Consider the following 24,028-nt stretch of genomic DNA (forward strand, 5'->3'; position numbering starts at 1 on the left):
CAGGGTGAGCGGGTCACAATGATGCTGGGACTTGCTCTCACAATGTGCTAAGGAGCTCTCTGAGTCCCTGGCTCTGGAGGTTGAGCCTCAGCTTGAGACCCGACCTTGGCAGAGGCCAAATCTTTCATCTTTATGCCTCTCCTGCAGCCAGTCACCTGGATCAGCTCACTGGCTCTCCCGTTTGGCATCTGTCCTCATTAGCCCCACCTCTTTCTAGAATTACACCAGGCTCTGGCTCTGTATAGACCTGAGTCCTGATCTCTCCAGGCAATCCCATCATCATGGCAATTCTACCCCGGTACTCACTCCCCCTTCCTCTCAGAGCTATTCACTGAAAAGGCCTAGGGTTTTTGACCCCAAAGCCTTGCTTCAGAGCCCCCCACCCCAACATAAGAGGAGGCACAACCAACAGTTAAACTTTTATATTTACAATATTCTCTTCATCTTTTGCCAGGTTTAAAAATGTGTACAGAGCCGCAAAGGGTTGGGGTGGGGAAATGGGACTGTCAGGGTTGTTCTGGAGAGAGGGGCTGGGCATTGGAGTCCGTGGCTGAATCATGGGGTCCCCCAGCCCCCCTCCCATTCCTGGTTCTGGGGGCATCTGCCTACAGGCTCAGAGTCCAGGTCGCTAGCATTTGGAGGGCATGGCTGGTCCAAGAGGAGCTAGACCAGGCAGGGGAAAGGGCCAGAAAAGAACTATGTTTCCATGGGTGGAGATAGGAGGAGAAGGGACAGTCAAGAGGCAAAGTTCTGGGACTCACAACCAGGGATCCTGGACCTGAGTGCCAGTAGAAGATTACACCCCACTTTTACTCAAGTTTGGCACTAGCATCCCACAGAAAGTCATAAGCAGACTGAGGATTCATTCCTCTATTGTTGTCTCTTAAAACCCTTTCTTTTCTTTCTTTCTTTCTTTTTTTTTTTTTTGAAACAGGGTTTAAACCCGGGGTGCTTAACTATTGAACCACATCCCCAGCCCATTTCATTTGTTAATTTTGAGACAGGGTCTCACCAAGTTACTTAGGGCCTTGCTAAGTTGCTGAGGCTGGTCTCCTCCTGCCTCAGCCTCCTCAGCTGCTTGGATTATAGGCCTGTGCCATTGTGCCCAGCCCTTAAAACCCTTCCCGATGTGGTTCTTTCCCCAGAGGCCCAAACCCAAGGACCTCTAGGCAGTTGCCTCACACATTTCCTTTCAAATTCTTCCTGCTGGTGTTTGACCAAGCCCTGTCCCCCACGGCCCCCTCCATCTGTTCCTCAGTGCAACTGACCTCATTCCCCAACCTGTCCATGAAACCTTTCTCCCTGTTACCCTCCCCTCCTCCCTCTACTGCTCTTTCCTTTGGCCCTGGCAGAGAGGGAGGGGGGACAGGTAAAAGAAGGGGAGGGGAAAAGTTTGGTCTGACCCTGAGATGGGGACAGCTTCAAACAGGGAGAAGAAGATGGAGAATGGAGAACTGAGAATCAGGGCAGAGAGGGAGGGGTGACACAGAGATCAGAGAGACACACACAGAGGGCCTCTTTAGCTGCCACATCCCCCTACCCTGTATCCCACCTGTTCCCATCATCTCCCTTGCCCTGGCTTAGGACTGTGTAATCCTTGGCACATTTTGAGTCTTTCTCCCTGCCTCAAACCCACCTACCCAGTTTGGCACAGACGAGCAATGGTCTGAGGACTGAGGGAAAGGTTGTCCTCAGACCCCATGAGGGCTTTGGTCAAACATGCATAGCCTCTGTGGATGGCACATGCCACCTCCCCTGTCTACCAACTCAGCATCTCTGGGAGAGGGAGAGCTGGGGTTTGTACATCCCCCTCAGCTTCTGTTAATCTGAAGCCTGTTCCCACCTACCACTTGAGGAGTGCTGGGCCTGAGGCTGGGGGGGATGCAGGGAAGTGCTGGGGAGAGAAGGACCCTCTGCCTGGGAAAACACACATCTACATGCAAGAACATGTTTCCACTCAGAGAAATGTGTCCTGGACCATGGGAGAATTAGTTTCCAGGCAGCACCAGGATGCACGGATCTCCCTTCCCCCTGGCAGGAAATCTGTGTCTGTCTCTGTGGAAGGCAAGGACCTCCCTGGGAGAACGTGCTTAATCTGACTTGTGCCATGGGGGAGAAACATGCTTTGCTGGGGTGGAGGGGGGAAAGGGGGCGGGGGGCCTGTGATTTCCTTGCTGCTCCCCAGGCACCACCCTGTGTTGTCTGGTGGCCAAGGGTCACTGTATGCGAACACATCACTTCCAGGGTCTCCAGAGGGTGAGAAGGGGAGGAGGTGGGAGAAGGCATGAGGAGACAGGATTCTGGGGTACAAATCCCCGCAGAAATTCTTTGAGGGGGCCAACATGTGTCCAGGGCGGCCAAAAAAAACCTCACCCTGCACATGGGAAAATACCCCCTCATGAAGAAAGCACACCTCCATGTGGGAAAAGACTTCCACATTTCCGCACACCGAAGACTGGTGTCCCAGTGGAAGGCAAAAAACACCCCCCAGAGTTCAAAAGCCCAGGTCCAGAGAAGAGAATGGGCCTCTCTGTATGGGAAAAACACGCATCTCGGTGGGGAAATCCCATGTCCACCTTAACACTGTTCGATGATGTGTGACAACTCCACAGGAGAAAAGCCCGTTGCCAAGTCCTACTCCCTGCCTTGGAGTGGCCCAGGCTGGGGAGGGTTGGGGAGGGTGGCCTCCCCATGCCGCCCCCTATACCCGAGTGGTGGAGTGGGGATGGGGTAGCGTGTTGTTGTGGCTGGTAGCGGTGGAGGGAGGTGGGGGAAAGGGCCCAAAGGGATGGAGGGAAGGGGGTGGTGGGGGTGGGGGTGGCCCTAGGCCACTGGGCAGCAGGGTTAGGGCCCTGGGGGCCAAGAGAGGCACATCGTCCGGTGCCCGGCGCAGGGCCAGGGTGTAGTCGGGTGGGCAGGCAGGGCGCAGGGCCTCAGCAGGGTCTGCCCCAATGCCGCCACCCTGCTTCAGCTGCAGTGACACCAACTCCTCCTCTGGGGGCAGCTCCCGGCCAGCAGTGGGAAGCAGGGGGCCCCCACCAGGCACACCAGAGCCTGAGCCTCCAGGTGGACTAAGCCGCCTGCACCGCAGTTCCTGCCGCCGGTCCCGCTTGTAGTACAGAGCGGCAAAGGCCAGGATGTTGAGGAAGAGGAGGGAGGCGCCCACGGCCACAGTGACGCTTAGCTCTGTGGAGTAGTCTCGTGAGTCCCCAGGGAAACGGTCATAGGCCCTTGGGCCTGGCTCAGGCTCAGGCTCAGGAGGCAGGGTTGCAGGTGGTGGGGGCCGGCGTGTGCCAGGGACGCCAGGAGGCGGGCGAGGAGGCCAGCGTGTGGCGTAGGGAGGCAAGCGTGTGGTGGTGGTGAAGAGCTCAGTGTGCAGGTTGTGCAGGTGGGGCACGAGCTCCAGCCAGAAGGCCACCTTGTTGGCGCGGTAGTTATCACGCACACGTGGCTTCAAACCAATGTGCAGGTACTGCTTCTCTTTGCTGTTGAACTTGCTCCACACCACCTCCTCAAAGCGGTTGGGTTTGGTGTGGATGAACTTGGTGTCCTGTGGCACTGGCTGGTTGGGGTCGCTGTGGGCATAGGAGGGCAAGGAAAGGAGGAGTGAGGGTGAGGCTCAGGCTCCCAGGAGGGCGGGGCTGAGAAGGGAAGGGAGAGGACAAAGATGCAGAGACAGGGAGACCCCAAGAAATCCAGAGAAAAAGTCACAGGGATAGACACACAGACATGGATATGAAAAGACAGAAATCGCCAGAGACAGGGCCAAAGAGACAAAAAGGGATAAAGACAGATCACCAGAGACAGCCAAAGATGAGGTCAGAAGGAAAGAGACAGACAAAGAGAGAGCCAGTGAGAGGCAGAAGCTGAGACCAAGACAGAGACAGAAAGGGAAAGACAATAATATATGAGAGACAGCTAGGGTAAAAGTTGCCAAGAGTCAGAGACAGCAAAAAGTAAAGAGATCAAAGAAGGCAGAGGAGCCAGGTGCTATAGTGCATGCCTATAATCCCAGATATTTGGGAGGCTGAGACAGGGTTGCAAGTTTGAGGCCAGACTGGGCAAACTTATTGAGACCCTGGCTCCAAGTAAAATTTCAAAAGGATTGGGAAGCTGAGCATTGTGATGCATGCCTATAATCCCAGCAACTTGGGAGGCTGAGGCAGGAGGACAACAAGTTTGAGGCCCGCCTCAGCAATTTAGTGAGGCCCTAAGCAACTTAGCAAGATCTTGGCTCAAAATAAAAAATAAAAAGTGCTGGTGATTTGGCTCAGTGGCTAAGTACCCCTGGGTTCAATCCCCAGTACCAAAATAAATAAATAAAATTTAAAAGGTTGGGGATATAGCTTAATGGTAGAGTGTTTGCCTAGCATGCACAAGGCCCTGGTTTTGATTGTAGAAAGAAGGAGAAAAAAAAAGAGGACAGAGGGACAGAGGGAAAGGGAGAAATGTTAATGGACTTCAGGAAAGTGACAAGGCATAAAGACAGAAACAAACTCTTACATTCTTAGACACAGATCAGAGTGGTCACACAAGAGCAGAGCACTGGGTGGGGGCCAGAAGAGGCCAAGGGAGGAAGAGAGACAGACACAAAGCTAATGCTACCATCAAAGCCCACCCCTGGAAAGGACAGGGACCTCTCTGTCTAACTCTGCTGAATCTCTAACCCTTGGCTCAGTGCTTTGTACAGAGAAGGTGTTCAGCAGTGTCTGAATTGGTCTCACTTAAGCAAGGGACAGCAAGAGCAAGTGGTTTCCTGGAAGAATGATGGCCATGTGAAGAAGGGAGAGAGGGAAGGACAGAGGATCAGCCAAGGATGGTGAGGGTGCCTCAGCCTACAGGGGCGCCCCACCCAGTCCCACCAGCCCCTTTGGCCCTCACCCAGTCTTGGCGAAGTTGGTCCAGTAGGTCATGACAACTGCGCTGAGCATGACGTCATTCTTGGAGAAGTTGCAGGGGAAGAGGTCAGTGGCACCCACCATGGGCACACCAAAGACATAGGGCAGCTCATCCCCATGGGCTGCATCTGCCCACTCCGGCCGGCCCTCAGCCTGGCAATGATGGTAGAAGGTGTAAAAGTAGACAGGGGACTGGTAATCAGCATGCAGCTTGGCAGTGGCCACAGCTGGGGCCACCCACTGATGGTCAGTAAAGAGAGCCAATAGGGTCTTTCGTCGCATCTCGCCATTATCCCGGTCAGCCCAGTCTGTGTACATGAACTTGATGGTCTCCCGCAGCACATCCTTGCCTTCTGGGTAGCCATACAAGTTGTCCACAAAGTTGGAGACAGTGAAGTCAAAGGCGCTGGCAGACACACCGTCCTCACTCTCTGCAGAGTCCTCCACAAACTTGAGGCCCTCTCCCTGATTGACACCGATAAGCATGTCGTAGTTGAGAAATTCTCCCTGCTGCATGAGGATCTCAGGGTCATCGGGGACTACATCGCCGTCCACCACGGGCCCAAAGGCAATGTGGTAACTAGGGAGAAGGGGGCAGGGTTTCATCACCTACTCACTGGCCTCCTCTTGCCCCATGGCTTTATAGGCCCACATGCAGGTGCCTCACTCTCCCTGGAAACCCTTCTCCCCTACTTGAAGACCTTCTAGAATCCTTCAGGGCACTTGGCCTCTCCAGAAGTCTTCCAGAAGCATTTCATGGTACCCTGTGCTCACTTTCTCTATTTGGCTACCTCCACTGAGGAAAGGCTGTTAAGAGGCTAGTAGAAGGGCCTGAAGCCCACCTCTCCTTGCCCAGTGGAATGCCCATCGGCACCTCTCACCTCAACCTCGTTGGCACCAGCAAGGAGAAGTGAAGGCCTGGACCTGGCCCTCTCCCACCCCCATACCGGGCAGGCTGCACATCCTGGTCCACCAGCTCCCGAGAAGGCTTCCTGCGCAGACACTCCACAGCTTCGGCACTGTCCTCCCGGTCACAGCCCACCTTGGCTGCCAGCAGACGTGTGTACTTGAGTGGCTGGTAGTTGACAGACCAGCTGGAAATGGCAGTACCACTTTGAGCAATGGCCTTCTGGAACAGCCCTGTGGGACAGAAAGATGACCTCAGATTATGCTGTGAATAACAGCCAAAACCAGAAGGGTAGGGTCAGAGTTGTGGAAAGCAGGGCAGACTGGGGGGCTGCTCATACCTTCTGAATGGTGGGAGAGGATCAGCAGATTGACACAGGAGGCCCCTGCTCCAGACCCAAAGATGGTGATGCGCTCTGGGTCACCCCCAAAGTGGGCAATGTTTTCACTAAGCCAACGCAGGGCCTGGATCTGGTCCAGAAGCCCATAATTGCCTTTTGCAGCCTGATCCCCGGTGCTGAGAAAACCTGAGGGCAGAAGAAGAAAGGGGGCTCCCTGAAGGTGTCACAGCATCCTCACCCCTTTCTGGGCAGCTCAATCCAGCCCAGAAGCAATTCTGCTGGGTATAGAGAAACACTGCCCACCAGGCCTGCCTCCCAGACTCCGCCCCCCAGAGTTGGCTGCCCACCCTCACCGAGCACCCCAAGACGGTAGTTGAGCGTGGCTACGATGACGTTGCCATAGGCAGCCAGGACTGAGCCATCGAACATATTCCCGGTGCCCTCCATGTAGGAGCCTCCGTGCAGAAACAGCATGACAGGCTTCTTTCCAGAATCCCGGATATCTGCGTGAGGAGGGAACAGCAGGTGGGCCAGGGGATTGGGGATAAGGACACAGTCAGACCAGAAGCAGCACCACCCTGCTCCCAGGTCTACTTAGGACCAGCCAGGAGCTCAGGGGACTTGTCACTCCCATCCCTGGGGGGCAAGACCGGATTCCCCTCCCTCCCCCCACAGCTAGCCCTGAAGAAAGGTCCCTCACTACCCCTGGCCAGCCTGTCCCCAAGCACTTTTCCAAATGTGGGGCAGACATTCCAAGAAGCCCAACAGAGGCCTGGGGTGGGAAGTGGCCCTCCTCAGGGCATATGCTGGTTCCAGCAACCCCCTCCCCACATGGCAAATCTCCTTCCAGCACCTGGAAAGAGCGCTCTGAGGCTGGAAGTGCTGGGAGGGTCCTGCCATTTCCTAAGAGTCAGACCTTGGGCCTCGGCTCCACATGGCACCCTGGTCTGTGGGTGAGGGGGTGTCAGGCCCTAGGGTCCCTGGGGGCTTGGTCTCCTCCCTGCCCTAATTCCTTTCTAGGTCACCTCCCTAGTTACCATAGCAACCCCCAGCCTAATTACTGTGGCAGGAGGAGGCAGGGTGGGAAAGAGCCTGCCTAATGAAGCCAGGGTGCAGCTCTGAGTCTTGGACACCCATAAACTAGCCTGAGCCCTGGGTCCTGCACTGAACTTCTTTCTTGCCACCTCCCCAAAGGATCCCTTAATCATTGCCACACATAGTATGCCCTTGAAACACTCTGGACAGGACTGAGAGGTGAGAAATTACTGAAGAAAGTGGGAGTCTGAGAGGGCTTGTCAGATCCTCAAGCTATATAGTCCCCTCCTCTGCAGCTCCCTCATGATTCACATAATGCCAGGTCTGGAATCACCCCTGGACCACAGGCTCTCCTGTTTCTTAATACCTGTCATCTCTGACTTGCCTGGGTGCTCCACAAACTGGAGCCAGGCCTAGGTCCCCACAGTTGTCCCTAGCACCTCACCACCTCCCTCATCCTGTTAAAAACTTTCTGACAGTTCAGCCTGCAGGTCACGTCAATTTCCCTCCACTCGTCCCAGCCAGCTTCCAGTCTCCTATCTCTTAGGCTTTCTCCATAGTCTCTGGACTGCTTCAACCACAGCTCCCAGGTAGGTAGCTTCCTCTGTGTCCTACCCAAATTCTATTTTTCCCTTTGTTTCCGACTTTCCAGTATTTTCAGGCTGGAATCTCCTTCCCTTCAAGGTCCTGTTCTAAATGTCTTTGGTTCTCCCCTACCCTCCCCACACCCTTCTCCCAGTGTGTGGGGAGGGAAGTCAGAAAGGGAAGGAGCAGGAAGAGGGGCTGGGGCAACAAGAATTCAAAACCAACAACAAAAAACAGGATCAAGAAAGAAGAAAGAAAGAAAAAACAACAACCAAAAAGCAAGAAGCTCTTGGGGCAGATTCAACAAGAAAAGAAAAAAAAGAAAAAAAAAAAAAAAAAAAAAAAAAAAAAAAAAAAAAAACTCCATTTTGGAAAAAAAGAAAAAAAGAAAAAAGTTCTTTGCATTTTTTTTTTCAAAATTTTGTGGTGAAACTTCAAGATATTGGGCCCTGTTTTCAAAAACTTCCAAGTTCTTTGATTTACTTAGAATGTTTGAGTTTTCTATGTCTGACAGGCTTTTGGAAATTGTAGCAGGTTTCCTGATATTTCAATTGTATCATCAATTTACCAACTTAAAATTTTTTTTCCAAATGTTATTTTGCTCCAAGTTAAAAATGTTTTTTAATAGTACATTTTGCAAGTCTCAAAATAATCCAAATTTCTTTCAAACTAAATATTTTATCCAATACTTTGTTTTGTTTTTCTGACATTCCAATTTCTTTTATTTTCCACCTATTTTCGCCATGGTTAGGTTTTCTTGTAGGTTTTCTAGTGGGTCCAACATTGTTCAAATTTCGTTTGAAGTTTTCATAATTCTTTTTTCCAATTATTAAAAATTTTTCTTTTCTTTTCTTTTTCATTTTTTAGTTGGAAGAACAACTGAGGGGCCTTGAGGGCTGTGGAGACATTTAGTTAGGGGCAGGGCCATGAACGTCCTCTTATAAGCAACCACATGCAGCAGCGGGATTTTTAAATCTACCTGTGTCTGGCGGATTGAGCGTCGCCTCGTCACGTTTTTTTGTGAGCGGACCTAAGACCGGGAACACAAAACAGAGAAAAAAGGACAATTTTGTGGGGAAAGATGGGGGTCGGGGGAGGTGGTGGATGGGGAGGGGAGGAGAGAAAGCAGAAAAGGGGAGGGTGGGGGAAGGCAGAAAAAATAAGCCAAAAAAAGCAAAATTTGTTTGCAAGAAAAAGAAACCAAGAAAAGAGAAAAACGTTTCTACAACCCAATTTTGTTCCCCTCCCCGGAAAAAGTCATGCCCCAAAGAAAAGGTGGGTTTTTGGGGGTGGGGTGCCTGCGTGGGCTGAGGCCTGTCTTAAGACATATTGACTTGGCTGGAAAGGATTTGGCTTGTTGGTGTGTTTGCTAATTGCTGGAAATGAAACGGATGTTAGAGGGGAGTGGGAGGGGAGGGGAAGCCCCAGGAGACCAAGGCCAGCTTGCCACTCAGGCCACCTCTCACAAGGCCCCTTCAGGGCCAGCCAAGCACTGCCTGCTGCCCGACCCCGGCTGTAAAGAGGAGAGGGTGTGCAGAAAGGACTCTGCATCCTTCTGGATAGCTCTGGAGAGCAGAGGGCAGGATGGGGCTGGAGGGCAGCCCACCCTGCAGCTCACAGCCCCCAGAAGCCCTCTGTTCCCCACTGGAGGGCTATGGGAAGGTCAGCTAGGGCTGCCCACCCTCCTACCAGCCTCACCGGCCAGGATTTCTCTTCCATCCACCCTCTGGCCTGGCTTCTCACCCCATCTCCTCAGTGTGGGCAAAGCTGGGAAAGGGGTCATCAGGTCTTGCCCTCCACTCCAACTCAACCCTCCACATTCCCACCAACCTCATCCCTTACCCAGGCCTCCTCTCCTCCCACCAAAGTTGAGAGCTTCCAACCAGGTCCACCCCCAGCCCCTGTTCCATTGCTAAACAGCCCTCCTCCCCATTTTGGGAAACAGGAAACATAGTGCCTTGAGCCAGCCTAGCACCCAAGGTACAAGGGGCAGCACCAAGTACTGGGTGGCAGAGTGTGCCCAGAATCAGGCAAAGGCCCCAGACTGGGCTCAGAGATTGGCACTGGGTTCATTTCAGATTAGGGGATTGGTCAGGGGACAGCTGAAACCTAGATGCCTTAGGGGGTTCCCCAGGATGATTGTTTTGTCCTTGATGGATTATGGAGCCTGCAAGGCCCAAGCAAGCTCTAGATTTCTCTTTATTGGCAATAATGGCCCCATGAGGACCCACTGGGAACAGGGCCTCTTCTTTGAGAGCATGTGGATGGGGATGAAGTCAGCAGGGTATGGATGCACGTGAGAATATGAAGTGTGTGTGTGCTTGAGTCAACCTCTTTCTCTCAAAGATGGTGTGAATATTCAGTGAGATCACCTGAATGTGTCAGGCTCCAAGCAGGTCTGCAATAAGCAATAGTTGAAAATATAGAAGGTGTGGGCATGGGTGTTGTGGGGTCAGGGGACAGACCATTTGTGTGGAGGTGTTGAGGTGGACAGTCCAGGGGTGGAAAGTACTGAGTATATGACTGAGGGCAGGACAAGGGGTAGAAAGTCTATGTGAAAGTGTGGGAGTAGAGTTCACAAGTGGGAAGTATTGAGATGGACAGTCTGTGTGGAGGTTTTGGGGTAAAGGACTCCCAGGACACTGGGTCCTGTGAGAGGAAGAGGAATGTGGTGTGAATGGTTTTCTTGTGAAGGACAGTTTCTCTTTTTGAGGAACTGGGGAGGGTATGTGGAGTGTGCTGGAGTAAATAAATGGTCTATAGGGGATTAGGGTGCTTAGATTATTTATTTATTTATTTATTTATTTATTTATTTATTTATACCGGGGAATTGAACCCAGGGGCTACATCCCTAGCATAATAGCACAATATCCCAAGTCCTTTTTATTTTTTATTTTGAGACAGGGGCTTACTAAGTTGCCCAGGTTGGCCTTGAACTTGAAGTTCCTCCTGCCTCAGCCTTCTGAGTAGCTGAGATTATAAGCATGCACCACCTTGCCTGGCTAGGATACTTAGAATCTGGATGGATTAGAGTAAATGTTTCTGTGCACTGTGCGTATGGGTTGTTAGGAGGCATGGTTTGCACGGAGAGGGGTAGTTAGGAGGTTGGATGCACAGATGGAATGAGGGATATAGGGTGGATTATCTATATGGGAGGTATTGGGATGGATGTGAGTGGGTTGAGGTATATGAGTTGTTCTGTGATTGGCATAAGAGGATTCTGGATACAGATGCAAGGTGTTTGAGTTCTTGATCTGTGAGTAGTGTATGTTGTACCTGAGGTATAGTATGGATGATCTCTAGGTAGGAAGAATGGCAAACAATTTGTGAGAAGTGTTGAGGGTATTGGGGACTGTGGTTGGAGTAGCCTGTTGGAGCACATAGTCCAGGTACAGGTTCATAGGGCTATAAGGTATGTGTGTGTGTTGCTAGGGCCCATGATCTATATACATCCAGGGATACTGGGGAACACAGGCTTGTGTGGGTGATGGGACTCAGTTTCAAGGAAGTGTTAGGTTTGTGTGCTCTGTGAACACATTGGGAATTGTGACCTGTGGGGTGTTGAAGCAAATGGTGAGTGTATATGATGGCTAGGAGCATGATCTGTGTGTTGAGTAGTTGAGATTCAGTCTATTATGACATTTGAGTACATGATGGGAGGGGTACAGGGGTATATTACAGGTTCCTGGGTACCAAGGCCTAAGTATATGGTAGTTTGGAGAAGCAGGGAGAGGGCTGCAACAGTGGATGGGCTCTGTGGAGGTATTGGCATGTTTTGGAGTATCAAGGTGGGGTGTCAGAAGGGTAATGTGGGGGCTGTTTGTGCAGATTTTCTGTTGGGATAGCCTGAATCTGCCAATTACCTTCTGTCATTGACAGGTGGGAGAACTGTCTGGGGATGTACGCTGGGGCTATGAGCAGTCCTGTAGTGGACAGGAGTTCATTAACCTGAACAGCAGCCCCAGGGAGGATGTTCAGGCTATGCTGAGTGGAGGTGTCCTTGGCAAGAAGCTTTCCTGATCCTTCAGGGATACCTAAGAATTTTTATGAGACAGAAATCTCCCAGATGAGGGTATGAGTACCACTACCAGATCAGGTTAGGGACTCTGAGTGCCACATGATAGATGGATACCTTTTCAGGATGTCTGGGGTGGGAAGGGTGAGTAGGAAGAGCATGCATTGTCCTTGAGGTGTGAATGCAGCTAAAGTAGTATGCCAAGCCCAGGCCTAGAGGCAGGAGGTGAGGCAAGAGGAGTTGCCTCTGAGCAGGTGATGGAGCCATTACCTGAACACCCAGTGGCCACATTGAGATTGGTGGCTGACTATGTGCCTCTTTGGGTAGAGGGTGGATGAGCCTAACCTAGTGCCTGCCATCCTTACTATGGCTCTCCAAGGGCTCAAAGAACTTCCGGGGTGGCTGTGTGTGGGATGATGCCGGAGCAACCTGGCAGGCACCCTTACCATTCTCAGAGTGTGTGCAGTGGTATAGGGACATACTGCCCCTCACTGCCCCCACCAAGGCCCAGCTTAGGGGTTAGGAGCTGGGCCAGTGCCTGAGGGTGTGTGTGCGTTTGTGGGTTGTGTCTAAAGGGTGCCCGGCTTTGTGCCCGCGCCCTTACCGTCCTCAGTGGGCACGTAGAGGTTGAGATACAGGCAGTCTTCACTCTGGTTCTGCACGTAGGTGGCAGCCGCCTCCAAGTTGTCGGTGAACCACACAGGCAGCATGATGGCCGGCAGCGCCCCGTGCAGGTTCTGAGGGCAGGCGGGCGGCAGGGTGGTGGCGTTGCGCACCCCAGGCCAGGAGGCGGGTGCCTCAGGAGGCTGGAACCGGCGGGCGCCCAGGGGCGGTGTGGCGTAGGGCACGCCCAAGAACTGCACGACGGGGCCCAGGATCTCGTTGTTGAGCTCACGCCGCACACCGCGCACTCGCCCGTAGGCTGTGTTCACCACTGGGAAGCGCTCCTCCCCTAGGCTGCCGAGGCCCAGGCCCGGGCCGCCTGGGGCGCCACCGGGACCCCCTCCCCCCCGTTGAGCCCCCGCCAGCCCCACCAGACACAGCGCCAGGAGCCACATGCTGATCGGGGGACCCCCCCTCCCTCCCCGGGACCCCCCCCCCTCGGAGAGAGAGAGAAGGGGGGGGAGAGGGAGGGAGGCCCCCCTCGCCCCAGGAGGGAGGAGGGGGCGGGGGACAGGAGGGAGGAAGGGGGCAGGGAGGGACCTGGGTTAGACGGGACAGAGAAGAGGTCTGTTCCTCTCCATTGAGGGGGCAAGGGGTGGGGAAGGGAAAGGAGGTGGAAGAAGGTGAAGGCAGGCCCGACCTGTGGTAGGCATAGCAGGAGGGACAGGGTGTGCAAGATACAGACAGACATACAGAGAGGTGCAAGAAGGGAAAGGAAATTGGATGGGGAGGACAGAAAGGAATGGGGAAACAGAAGAGACAAGTGGTTAGTGACTTGGATTTCAGACCAAGTTGCCACCCTTTTTCCACCCACAGGCACCCTGGCACCTCCCCTCTCCCCCAGCAACCCTTCTCTCTTCAGCAGGGACCCAAGCTAGGGGTGGGGTCAGATGTGGTAATGGTGCTGGACATGGTTGGTGGAGATCCAGGGATCAGTTCCCTAGACCCAGTGGTCCCTTCCCAGCTTCTTTATCCCTCTCAGGCAGGCTCTCCCCAGGGACTCAGGAGTCCCAGTCCCCACCTCCCTGGGAGGGAATGAGATAGACAAGGAAGAGAAAATAAAAATACCAAGTCATTAATTAGCAGGAAGTGGCGGGTTTGTTTATATGTGTTAATTACTCCTGAGCTGTAATTTCATGGCGTTGAACCCCCACCCTGGGCCAGACTTGGGCCTTTCTTGGAACTGTACAAACCCAAGCACCGTTTCCCCCTTCACGTCATTCCCTAAGGATTTGTGCAACCCTGAGACACCTGTCTCCTCAAGTCCCTTTCTTTCCGCAGAAGTTGGGGTACCTCAAGGCAGGGGTTAGAGAAGGGAGGGGATACCGGAGGGGCAAATCCAGGGACAGATGCGTGATCCTGCAGCCGGTTGCCGGGCGACAGGATGCTGCCCCGCAATGTTACCTCGGCAACGGGGCTGCAGCTTTAACCCTGGAGGGGGTGTCTGGAGGAAGAGAGGAAGGGGCTGGCTTGGTTGTGGGGGTCTATTCAGGGCATGATGGGAGGGAAGAGGTATGAGTCCAAATACTAGTTCTCCCCAATCATAGCATAGATGAAGTATATATGTTGAGGGGAAGGGGAATCTGGGGGCATGGAGAACCCTAAAAGATCCGCCTCTTGCCCCCCTTGCAAGCCAATCAGAGTTTAGCCCTAGTGACCAGGCCTCTGACTGGGGAGAAGAGGTGCTGAAGTGGCTTAGGAGGCACCAAATGAGCCTACTGACTGCCCCCTCCCATAATCTTGAACAGCTCTGGACCCCAGACACCTCCTCTTTCACAGTATTTTGATCTATGTCCTGGAGGCAAACCTTAGTTTTTTTCTTATCTCATCTCATCCCATCCCATCCCATTCCCCTCCCCTTCCCCTTTCCAGCACCCCCACCATTGCTGCTCTGAGGCCTGGGTACTCAGGGCACCAGGGACAGGACAAGGGAAGAGATCAGACCCAAGGGGCAGATACCCAGGTAATTTCAGCAAGCCCCCCTGCCCCCCACTAGCTGCCAGAGCTGTTTGCTGACGCCGGGTTTTTGGAGCCAGGCGAGAGCCCGAGCCCGCGGGTGACTCTCTGCAGGTGTCAATTTATTCCAGAGATGAGGACACAGGAATCCTTACCACTCACACCCAGCTATGCCTTCCCCCTCTTCAGATCCTCTTAAGCTCTGTTCCCCCATCCCCTGGAGGGGACTTGGGGTGGCTTCTCCAGAATCTCTTCCTATGCCAGGCTAGGTTCAGACACCATGGCCTTGCTGTCCCCTCTCTCTCCCCGCCACAAGACAGTCTGCCTCTGTCACCTCCTTCTCCCTTAGGGTACTTTGGACCCTGGCCTCCTCCTCTCCAACCAGCTTCTCTCCCTTCTTCCCTCCCACTGGAGCCCTCCCCCCACATCTCTCTCCTCTCCATAGCGCTCCCTCAGAGCATCTTTCCTTGGCCTCTTCCAGCTTGCTCCAGCTCTTGCCTTGTCTCTCACCCCGCGGTTGTTTTTTTTTTTTTTTTTTTTTTTCATTTTTCTCTTCGACATCTCTCCTTGGTGTTTCTCATCTGTTTCTCTCTCCTCCAGATACCTTTCTCAGTTTTCTCCCTCAAGCTCCCTCTTTCTCCTGTCTTCCCCTATCTGTCTCCCCCATTTTCTCTCCCCATCTCTGTCTACCACATCTTGCTCCCCCTCCTTCTTCCCATTCCTCTGCCTTGCTCTCTCCATTCCAGCCCAGGCCTGACTCCCCCAACCGGGTAGAGTTGAGGGAAGGGGGCTCAGGCCGCAGTCCCCCCCCCCTCTTCCCGCAGTGGGGAAAATGGCTTGGCCGAGAAGGGGAGAAGGAGGGGGAGGGGGAGATGGGAACACACGGGGTCTGTGGGCCCATTCAAAGGATCATTCATAGACTGGAGAGAGGCAGAGACAAAGAGACCGAGACGCAGAGACACGGCGAGAGCATCCCTAGGCGGAGACACGCAGACAGAGCAGGCTGTGGGAAACTAGGCGCAGGGAGGGAGTGGGGAGAGGGAGACCCCAGCAGACCGCCACGCAGCCCCCTCTACCCAGCCTGGCTTAGCTCCTACCTGGCTCAGCCCTGGGGCCGTGGTGCCTCCATCCAGGGCTCCGAATGGGGGGCGGACGGGCTTCGAGAGGGGGGCGGCGGCCTCTGAGCCCCCGCGGCCCCGCAGGCCCAGCCCCCGCCCGCAGCGCCTCACCCGGCGGGGGAGGGGGATCGCCCCAGCCCCGGGGGGCGGGGCCGGGATCCAGTCGATTCCCGGGAAAAGGAGAGCTAAGGGAAGGGATCAGGGGGAGCCCGAGAACAGGGAACCCCGCATTGGTGACAGAAGAGCAAGGAGGGAGCAACGGGACAGGACTGGATTGGAGATCCACTGGCTCCGTGGGCCCGCTTCGAGGGACCAGAAGACGGTCCAGGCGGAGGATCCTAAGGGATCGGATGCTGGAGGAGGAGTCCACGGCAATCCCCAGGGGCCCGGGGCCCCGGAACGCTGGATCCGCGGTGCAGGGGCAGGGATCCAGTCGGAATCCTCGGGGAGGGGGAGGGATCTAGTCGATCCCGAGGGCGGGCGGGAGAGGGAGGTCCGGGGAGTCAGAGGAGGGCGGGAGCCGAGTCCGGAGCCTCGAGGCAGAGGTCGACACGGCTCCTAGGAAGGAAGGCGGGGGTGGGAGTAGTCTTCGGGGGACGCTCAGCAGCCGGGAGGCCCGGACTCCTGGCTCCGCGCGCCAGAGCCCGCCCGCCCCGCGTCCATCCCAGCCCGAGAGTGATGATCAGCCGGCGGAGCAGCCGCAGCAGCCCCGCGCGTCACCGCGCGGCCGCCTCCCCCGCCCCCTGCCGAGAGAGCGGCGCACACCCCTTGCTCGCACCCGCCTGCCCGCCCGCCCTCCGGAGTGTAGGGAGATTGGAGACAGTGGAAAGGGGCGGGAGTGGACAGACAGACGGATGGACGTAGCCACCCGGGGCAGGGTGGAGACATTCCCCCGGATCTCCCACCCTCGGGGCTCTCGCGGTCTAGGGAGGGGGAGAAGATCTGAACTATAGGGGGCGGAGCATCACACGAAGAAGGCGTGGCCCGCTGACATGGAGGCGGGGCCATTCTTGAAGTGGGTGGGGTTTGACGGCGATGGGTGGGACTTGGGTATCCAAGAGACCACCTCTTTTTAAGAGTGGGTCTGATTTGAAGCTTAGCAGGAGGAGCCTGTGGGGAAAGGGGCGGAACTTTGAGTGGGGACCGGGATCTTCGGAATTAGCTGGAGGTGCGGGGCGGGGGGGGGGGGTCGAGGAGGTGATCAACTTGGAAAGTGGGCCAATCCGTGACGCAAATCCTGTAGTTCCGCCCTCAATCCTGCCCCTCACTGCTCTGCTTCTCGGCTCCTAATTGGTTCTAGTTTCTCCGCCCGCCAGACGTCTTCGCCACTCAGCAGCTGTTTTACAAAGGCGTAAGTACCAGGGTGAGGACCTAGACGCTGAAATGAGTACGGCTCTGATTGGGCACCTGTGGACTTTATTTGCATGGGCAATCTGGATTGGCTGGCCTCTTGGGTGGCCTGGGCGGTGTTCGTCCGGCGCGTGACCACCCGTAGCCATGGTCGGACCCGGGGCTGTTTTCCGCCGCCTTGGTGCCTTGTCTGGAGCTGGGGCCCTCGGCTTGGCCTCCTACGGGGCGCACGGTCAGGGGGCTGGGGATGCAACTGTGCTGTGTTGGGGATGACCTCTGGGGTCTGGTGCAGAGGCGGAGTCTATGAGAAATCCCGGCTTCCCATCGACCGCACTAGCCCGCGGTGCCCTAAACCTTTAAAAGTCTCTCAGCTGGTGTAATTGGTTCCCAGTACTGCCGGTGTTTCTACCAACCGGAAGCTTCCTGAGGGGCGCCCTTTTTCACCAAGGTTCGCCTGGGGCCCCCGGGATTGAGGACAGTAGGGTCTGGCAGTAGGTCTGGTAACCTTTGCCTTTTCTCTTCACAGGCGCCCATTTCCCCGACGCCTACGGGAAAGAGGTGAAGTAACTGCTCTGGATCTCCCTGACTCCCTAATTAATGAAGGCCAAAAGTCTTGGGTCCCTGAGGAAAGTTGGGGGTGGAGGCGAAGCTCCCGGATCTCTGGAAGCAGTAAGGGCTGCAAGCCTGTAGCGTGGGTGCTTGAGGGAGCTGCAAGCTGGAACTTGAAGGGTGTGGGTGGAAGGGACCAATTTTGGCCCTGCGTGTCAGTGGGATCCCTGGTTCATGTGTTGCTTACAAAGTCCCCCCATGTCTCTTTTTCTTACAGCTCTTTGACAAGACCAACAAACATCACTTCTTACACAGCCTGGCCCTTTTAGGGGTACCCCATTGCAGAAAGCCCCTCTGGGTAATCTGTCTCTCTGCCTAACTTTGACCAAGTCCTTCCACACCCTCTTAGCTTGCAGTTCTTACAAGCTTCTATTCTGCCCTTGTCTCCTTCAGGCCGGTTTGCTGTTAGTCTCTGGAACCACCTTATTCTGCACCAGCTTTTACTACCAGGCTCTGAGTGGAGACCCTAGCATCCAGATGTTGGGCCCGGTGGGAGGGAGCCTACTACTTATAGGCTGGCTTGCCTTGGCTCTTTGAAGTCTCTTCTAATTACTAATATGTCTGGATAATTTGGGGGAAGTTGGGGGGATTAAAAGAAAAAAAGCAAATGAAAAACTTTGGAGTTTCTGTTCATTTAAATCTTGGAGCATGAACACTCAACCCCTGAACTTCTTCCTATTTCTTTTATTTTTGGTGTGAGTGGTGGGGGAGTACTGGGGACTAAACTCAGGGGCACCCAACCTCTGAGCCACATCCCTGGCCCTATTTTGTATTTTATTTAGAGACATGGTCTCAGTGAGTTGCATAGTGCCTCACTTTTGCTGAGGCTGGCTTTGAATTTCCACTTGATTCTCCTGCCTCAGCCTCCAGAGCCAAGCCTGCACTTCTTCCTGTTTCTAACACTTATCATTGAGCCTTGCTTCTGAGAATTCTGTTCAAGTTAACTTGTGTTGATGTTCTTAAACTTTCAGACATCAGAGTCATAAGGAAAGTTCCACATAATGCAGATTCCTACTGAAGCAGCTCATCATGTAGTTCTGATATTCAGTAGAATTTGAAGATTACTGTATGGTTGTGATTTTCAGCTCTGTCATTCTACAAATTTATTGCTCACCAACTTAACTGTAGAAGTAGAGAGTTAAAGCATGGCAGATCAGGAGGAGTATCATTAGTTATAAACTACTTTGGCGTTCAAAGCAGAAATAATGTCATGTATTGGGGATCAGAAAATGCTTCACACTGCTTGAGATGACCCTTAAAGGACCTCTTCTTGTATGAAGGACATATATAAACAAAGAGTTCATGGTGGGGAGAGGAAGGGTATACATGAGTTTTCAGTGTATGCTGAGTTTCTGAGTTAGGCAGGAAAGGAATGAGAAAAAGTGGCAAGGCAGGCTGAACTGGCACAGCATGGAGAGAACTGGAAGATGTTTGGGGGGCAGTGTTAAGTAAGCCAGTGTTGCTCTTGTATCCGATACACATTACAAGAAGATTCAGACATGAACAAGACAGATGCTGACCTTTTCCTGATCAAGCTTCCCATCTAGCAGTAGAAATGGACCTTAAACAACAAGACACCCAAATATATCAGTTGTGCAGTGTACTGAGGGAAAAGAACAGTGGAATAGCTGGGCTGTAGAAGATACCACCAGCCCTTTAGTAAGAAGATCTGGGGGTCCTAATGAAGTTGAACTAGTGATGGGCAAAATGAAGTATATTCTAGGCAGAAGGAATAGTTGGCAAGACAAGCTAAAAGGAACAGCTCAAAGTTCTTGTGACAATGAGAAAGTCTGGTGAGTTGGAGAAAGGACAAAATAAGTGTGGCTGCCATGTAGTAGGCCAAGGGGTCCTGGATGGCTGGTGCAGACCTTACAGACAGTGGTGAGTTGCTTGGACTCTATTTGCTGTGCGATAGTAAGACTCTGAAAGGTTTAAGTCATCTTTTTAAGTGTCTTTTTCTTTCTTTTTTTCAATTGCCATGCTGTGGGTTAAACCCAGGGCCTTGCACATGTTAGGCAAGTTTTCAATCATTGAGCTATATCCCCTGCCCTTTTTATTTTAAGACAGGGTCTTCCTTAGTTGCCTAGGCTGGCCTCCAACTTGTGACCCTCCTGCCTCAGCTACCTGAGTAGTTTTGTACATTTGATAAAATATAATTTTATAATATATTTTGAGGGTACATACTTAATTTTCCTGAAGGTATGCATTCAAATAAACGTGAAGCATGTAGACCCTTTCTCCAAATTATAGGATTTCTAGGTAATCTCATCTAGTCCCATATCTTTAATTACAATCTGCACACTTTTTTATTTACTTTTTAAAAAGTTATTCTTTTTAGTTATGACAATCTGTATACTTTTAAATCTAGAATTTCTATCTTCTACCCTAGTGTCTTCTGAGCTCCACACTCCCATACCAGCAGCTTTTTTTTTTTTTTTTTTTTTTTTTTTTGGGTGCTGGGGATCGAACCCAGGGCCTTGTGCTTAGAAGGCAAGCACTCTACCAACTGAGCTATCTCCCCAGCCCCACCAGCAGCTTTTAAGGCAGCCCTGAGTAAAAGAGTATATTAGAGATCTGAAAGAATTCCTGGTGGCTGACTTAAAAATTGTGAGAGGGCCAGGAGTGAGAGATCGGATAGTAAGGCCAAATGGTAAAGTCTTGTGATGAGAGATTATACACTCTCCTGCAGGCAATGGGGCGTTTATATCCAGGGAGGTAGCATGATTTGAGGTATATTAGTAGATAATTAATTTCTTTATTTGGAGATGATTCAATAAGGCCTCAGAGGAGACCTCCAGAGTGGCCTAAAGATCTAGTGGCAGAGTGAAGGCTGGCTCCTCAAGCTCCTACTTCCCAATACAGTGCTCTAGCATTTTCATCCATCTCATGTGGCATCTAGGGCAGAGAGGAAATGTCTTGGAGGAGACCCCAGGCATCTGCCATGGCCATCTTCCAAGTAATGAAGTCCCTAATATTTTAGCTTTGGTCCTGCCAAGTGGCTGGGCTCGTGGAGGCACCAAGATAAATAAGGCTTGATCATTAGCCCCTATTATTACTATTGTGATTTATTAAGTGAGGCATTGAAATACACTCAGACAAGAATGGTGAAAAGATTATTACAGATTCCAGAGAAAAGCAATCAGTATACCTCACAGGACCAATAAGAAGGGAGAAGCCATCCAGGATGCACATTCTCAACCAGCAGGTGGGAGTAAAAGAGAGATAGAGGGACTTGTGGGCTGCAGCCTTTATTGCACGGTCCAGAGCATTACCAATGTACATGGGTTTCCCATGACAGATAATTTGAAGGGAGCACAAGGCTAAGGTGGGGAAATCAAGGGTTATACTATTGGATTCACCAGACTTAAAGTCAATATAAGGTAGTCAAATGGTTTAGGGTATGGGACTTATTTACCTAGAACACAAAAATGGGACTGAGTAGGAAGTGCTTTGAAATAAATAGGTCAATGGAGACAGACCAAGGGCAGCACTTCCAGATGGATGCCAAGTGTTAGGGGGTGTAGCTCAATGGTAGAGCACTTGCCTAGCGGAAGGTCTTGAGTTCAACCCCCAACATCACACACACACACACACAAAAGTGATTGCCAAGCATTAATATAAATGAGATTATGACAATTCCTGAACATTGTGTCAGATTTCTCAACATCCCTACAAGTTAGTGGAAGGGGAAGCTAAGAAAGATGAAGTGACTTGTTCTATATTATGCAGGTAGGATCTGGGTAAGCTGTGATTTAAATTCTTCCCTGTCCAGTTCCCAGAGCTAAGTTCTTCCACAAGTTAAGAAATTCAGATTTCAGCAGTAAAGATAGAACATTTAAAAAGATCAATGTGTTGATGCAATGTGTTCAGGGTTACAAGTAGATACTGAAGTGGGTTTGTTTTGCCTTTGGGGATTGGTAATACTTCAATCCATTTACTGGGTTTTTAGCATGAATAGGAATTAACTAGAAAAAAGGAACAATTAGATCAGATCAAATCAAAAGAGAGAACAGTATACCTGGAGCACAACATTGGGTGGGCAGGCAGAAAATGACCAGAGTAAGGTAGAACCTACACTGTGCTGAAAGCTCTTCTCAGCCAAGTGAGAGTCTGCTTGGAATTATCTTTTTCTCACATCCTATGTTCAAGCCATCATCAAGTTATGTGGGTTCAAGTGCATATCTGGAGTCAGACCATGCCTCACCACTAACATTGCTGTCAACATGGCCCCTGATCTAAGTCACTATCATATTGCACTTAGATTTCTTTAAGAACTTCCTCCTGCCTTTGCCTACCTATAGCTTGCTTTTTTTTCAATTTGTTCTTTTTAGATATAAATGACGGCAGAGTTTATTTTGATATATCATACATACATGGAGTATAACTTCTCATTCTTGAAGTTATACATGATGTGGTTTCACTGGTGTGTATTCATATATGAACATAGGAAATTTGTGTCTATTCTATTATTTTTCCTATTCCTATTCCCCTCCCTTCCCCTCATTCCCTTTTGTCTAATTCAATGAACTTCTATTCCTGCCCCCCGCCCCCGCCATTGTGTGTTAGTGTCCACATATAAGAGAGAACATTCAGCCTTTGGTTTTTTAGGACTGGTTTATTTCACTTAGCATGATATTTTTCAGTTTCATCTATTTATCGGCAAATGTCATCATTTCATTCTTTATGACTGAGTAATATTCCATTGTGTATGTGTATATGTGTATATATACACACATACCTAGATTGGTTGCATAGCTTTGCTTTTATGAATTGAGCTGTTATAAACATGTGACTGCATCACTATAGTATGCTGATTTTAAGTCCTTTGGGTATATGCCAAGAAGTGGGATAACTGGGTCAAATTGTGGTTCCAAGTTTTCTCGGAATCTTCATACTGCTTTCCGTACTGCATATCGCACCAATTTGCAGTCCCATCATCAATGTATGAGTGTACCTTTTTCCTCACATCCTCACCAACATTTATTGTTACTTGTATTCTTGATAATTGCCATTTTGACTGGAGGGAGATGGAATCTCAATGTAGTTTTAATTTGTATTTCTGAAATTGCTAGAGATGTTGATACTGCCTGCTCTTTGACAGAGCAATCTGAAAGTGATCCTTATAGTAGAGATCCAGTAGTCCTTAATCTTGGCTACATATTACAATCTTGGCTGGGTGGTGACTCATGCCTGTATTCCCAGCAGCCTGGGAGGTTGAGACAGGAGGATCAGGCGTTCAAAGCCAGCCTCAGCAATGGTGAGGCACTAAGCAACTCAGTGAGAACCTGTCTCTAAATAAAACACAAAATAGGGCTGAGATGTGGCTCAATGGTTGAGTGTCCCTAAGTTCAATCCCCAGTACCAAAAAAAAAAAAAAAAAAGAAAAGAAAAATCTAGAGCATTCTCAAAAAGTTCCTCTGTCTGCATCTTACCCTGAGTATTCAAATTTAATTGATATTAAGTGGGAGCCAGGCAGAGTTATTTTCTAAAACATTCCAGATGATTCTAACATATAACCAGGGTTAAGAACCACCATTTCAATGTCTTTTAAGTCTCATGTCTTGCTGGGATCAGTGGCACATGCCTGTAATCCCAGTGGCTTGAGAGTCACGAATTCAAAGCCAGCCTCAGCAATTTAGTGAGGCCCTAAGCAACTCAGTGAGACCCTGTCTCTAAATAAAATACAAAAAAGGGCTGGGGATGTGGCTCTGTGGTTAAGTGCCCCTAAGTTCAATCCTGGGTAATTTAAAAAAAAAAAAAAAAAAAAGGTCTCATGTCTCTTCTCTGTCTAAATCCTACAGTACTTTCTATCTTGGAGTATAATCCAATGGTCCATAAAGGCCTCCTGTCACCTCTGTTAACAACTCCTGTTGTTAATTCCTTTCCAACCTCACTGGTTTCCCTTTTGTTCACTGAACAAGTAAGGCACACTTCTGCTGCAGGGCCTTTCCCCTTGCTATTTCCTCTGCTTGAAACACTTTTCTCCAGAAGTTTTCCTGCCTCAATCACTCCTTCAGGTTTTTGCCCAGCTATCATTTTCTCAGTTGATGCCTTCCTAGTCTTCCCTCTTTAAAAATGCAAACCCAGCAAGATGCATTAGTGTATGCCTATATTCCCAGTTACTATGGAGGCCCAGACAGGAGGATCCCTTGAGCCCAGGAGTCCAAAGTCAGCCTGAGCAATATCTTGAGAACCCAGTCTTAAAAAAAAAAAAAAAAAAAAAACTGCAAGCCTGCACTGGGAATGCAGTTCGGTGGTAGAGCACTTGCCTAGCATGTGTGTGAGGACCTGGGTTCAATCTCCAGCACTGCAAAAATCAATTTAATTGCAAACCCTATCCATCATTCCCTATCCTCCTCATCCTGCTCTATTTGACTTTGTAGCACTTACCTCCGTCTGACTTTTCATCTACCTTACTTATTATGTTTCTTCTCTAATAGAGCATGTGCAGTTTTTATTTGTTTTTTGTATTTTTGTTTTTGGTACTGAGGGTGCTCAACCACTGAGCCAACATCCCCAGCCCTTTTTTGTATTTTATTTAGAGACAGAGTC

At 51.1% G+C, this 24,028-nt stretch overlaps 2 protein-coding genes across 3 annotated transcripts; one reads left to right on the plus strand and one right to left on the minus strand.

Moving 5' to 3' along the window:
- Positions 1–407: 407 nt before the first annotated feature.
- On the minus strand, positions 408–16,212 carry NLGN2 (neuroligin 2). Of its 2 annotated transcripts, XM_079132130.1 has the most exons (8): positions 15,497–16,211; positions 12,385–13,083; positions 8,745–8,795; positions 6,499–6,648; positions 6,146–6,331; positions 5,846–6,038; positions 4,882–5,478; positions 408–3,575 (listed from the first exon to the last, which is right to left on the minus strand). In XM_079132130.1, the coding sequence occupies exons 2-8, from the start codon at positions 12,836–12,838 to the stop codon at positions 2,702–2,704; spliced, it is 2,505 nt and encodes an 834-aa protein (XP_078988256.1). In that variant the 5' UTR covers positions 12,839–13,083; positions 15,497–16,211; the 3' UTR covers positions 408–2,701. The 2 variants fall into 2 exon arrangements, with proteins under 2 accessions (XP_078988256.1, XP_078988257.1); XM_079132131.1 differs by lacking the exon at positions 8,745–8,795 and having other exon boundaries at positions 15,497–16,212.
- Positions 16,213–16,999: 787 nt separating this feature from the next.
- On the plus strand, positions 17,000–18,112 carry TMEM256 (transmembrane protein 256). Its single transcript, XM_079132132.1, has 4 exons — positions 17,000–17,099; positions 17,394–17,425; positions 17,694–17,774; positions 17,870–18,112. Exons 1-4 carry the CDS (start codon positions 17,015–17,017, stop codon positions 18,011–18,013), a joined length of 342 nt encoding a protein of 113 aa, XP_078988258.1. The 5' UTR covers positions 17,000–17,014; the 3' UTR covers positions 18,014–18,112.
- The last annotated feature ends 5,916 nt before the right edge of the window (positions 18,113–24,028 follow it).

The sequence above is a fragment of the Sciurus vulgaris genome (genome assembly GCF_902686455.1).
Source record: "Sciurus vulgaris genome assembly, chromosome: 3".
Classification (NCBI taxonomy): domain Eukaryota; kingdom Metazoa; phylum Chordata; class Mammalia; order Rodentia; family Sciuridae; genus Sciurus; species Sciurus vulgaris.

Excerpts from the sequence above, each read along its gene's own strand:
- NLGN2 (XM_079132130.1), bottom strand. The coding sequence starts at position 12,838 with ATGTGGCTCCTGGCGCTGTGTCTGGTGGGGCTGGCGGGGGCTCAACGG. Across the intron at positions 6,039-6,145 it reads CCTCTCCCACCATTCAGAAG|GGCTGTTCCAGAAGGCCATT; the intron begins GTATGAGCAGCC and ends TCTGTCCCACAG. Across the intron at positions 3,576-4,881 it reads ACCAACTTCGCCAAGACTGG|CGACCCCAACCAGCCAGTGC; the intron begins GTGAGGGCCAAA and ends CTATGCCCACAG.
- TMEM256 (XM_079132132.1), top strand. The coding sequence starts at position 17,015 with ATGGTCGGACCCGGGGCTGTTTTCCGCCGCCTTGGTGCCTTGTCTGGA. Across the intron at positions 17,100-17,393 it reads GGCCTCCTACGGGGCGCACG|GCGCCCATTTCCCCGACGCC; the intron begins GTCAGGGGGCTG and ends TTCTCTTCACAG. Across the intron at positions 17,426-17,693 it reads CCGACGCCTACGGGAAAGAG|CTCTTTGACAAGACCAACAA; the intron begins GTGAAGTAACTG and ends TTTTTCTTACAG.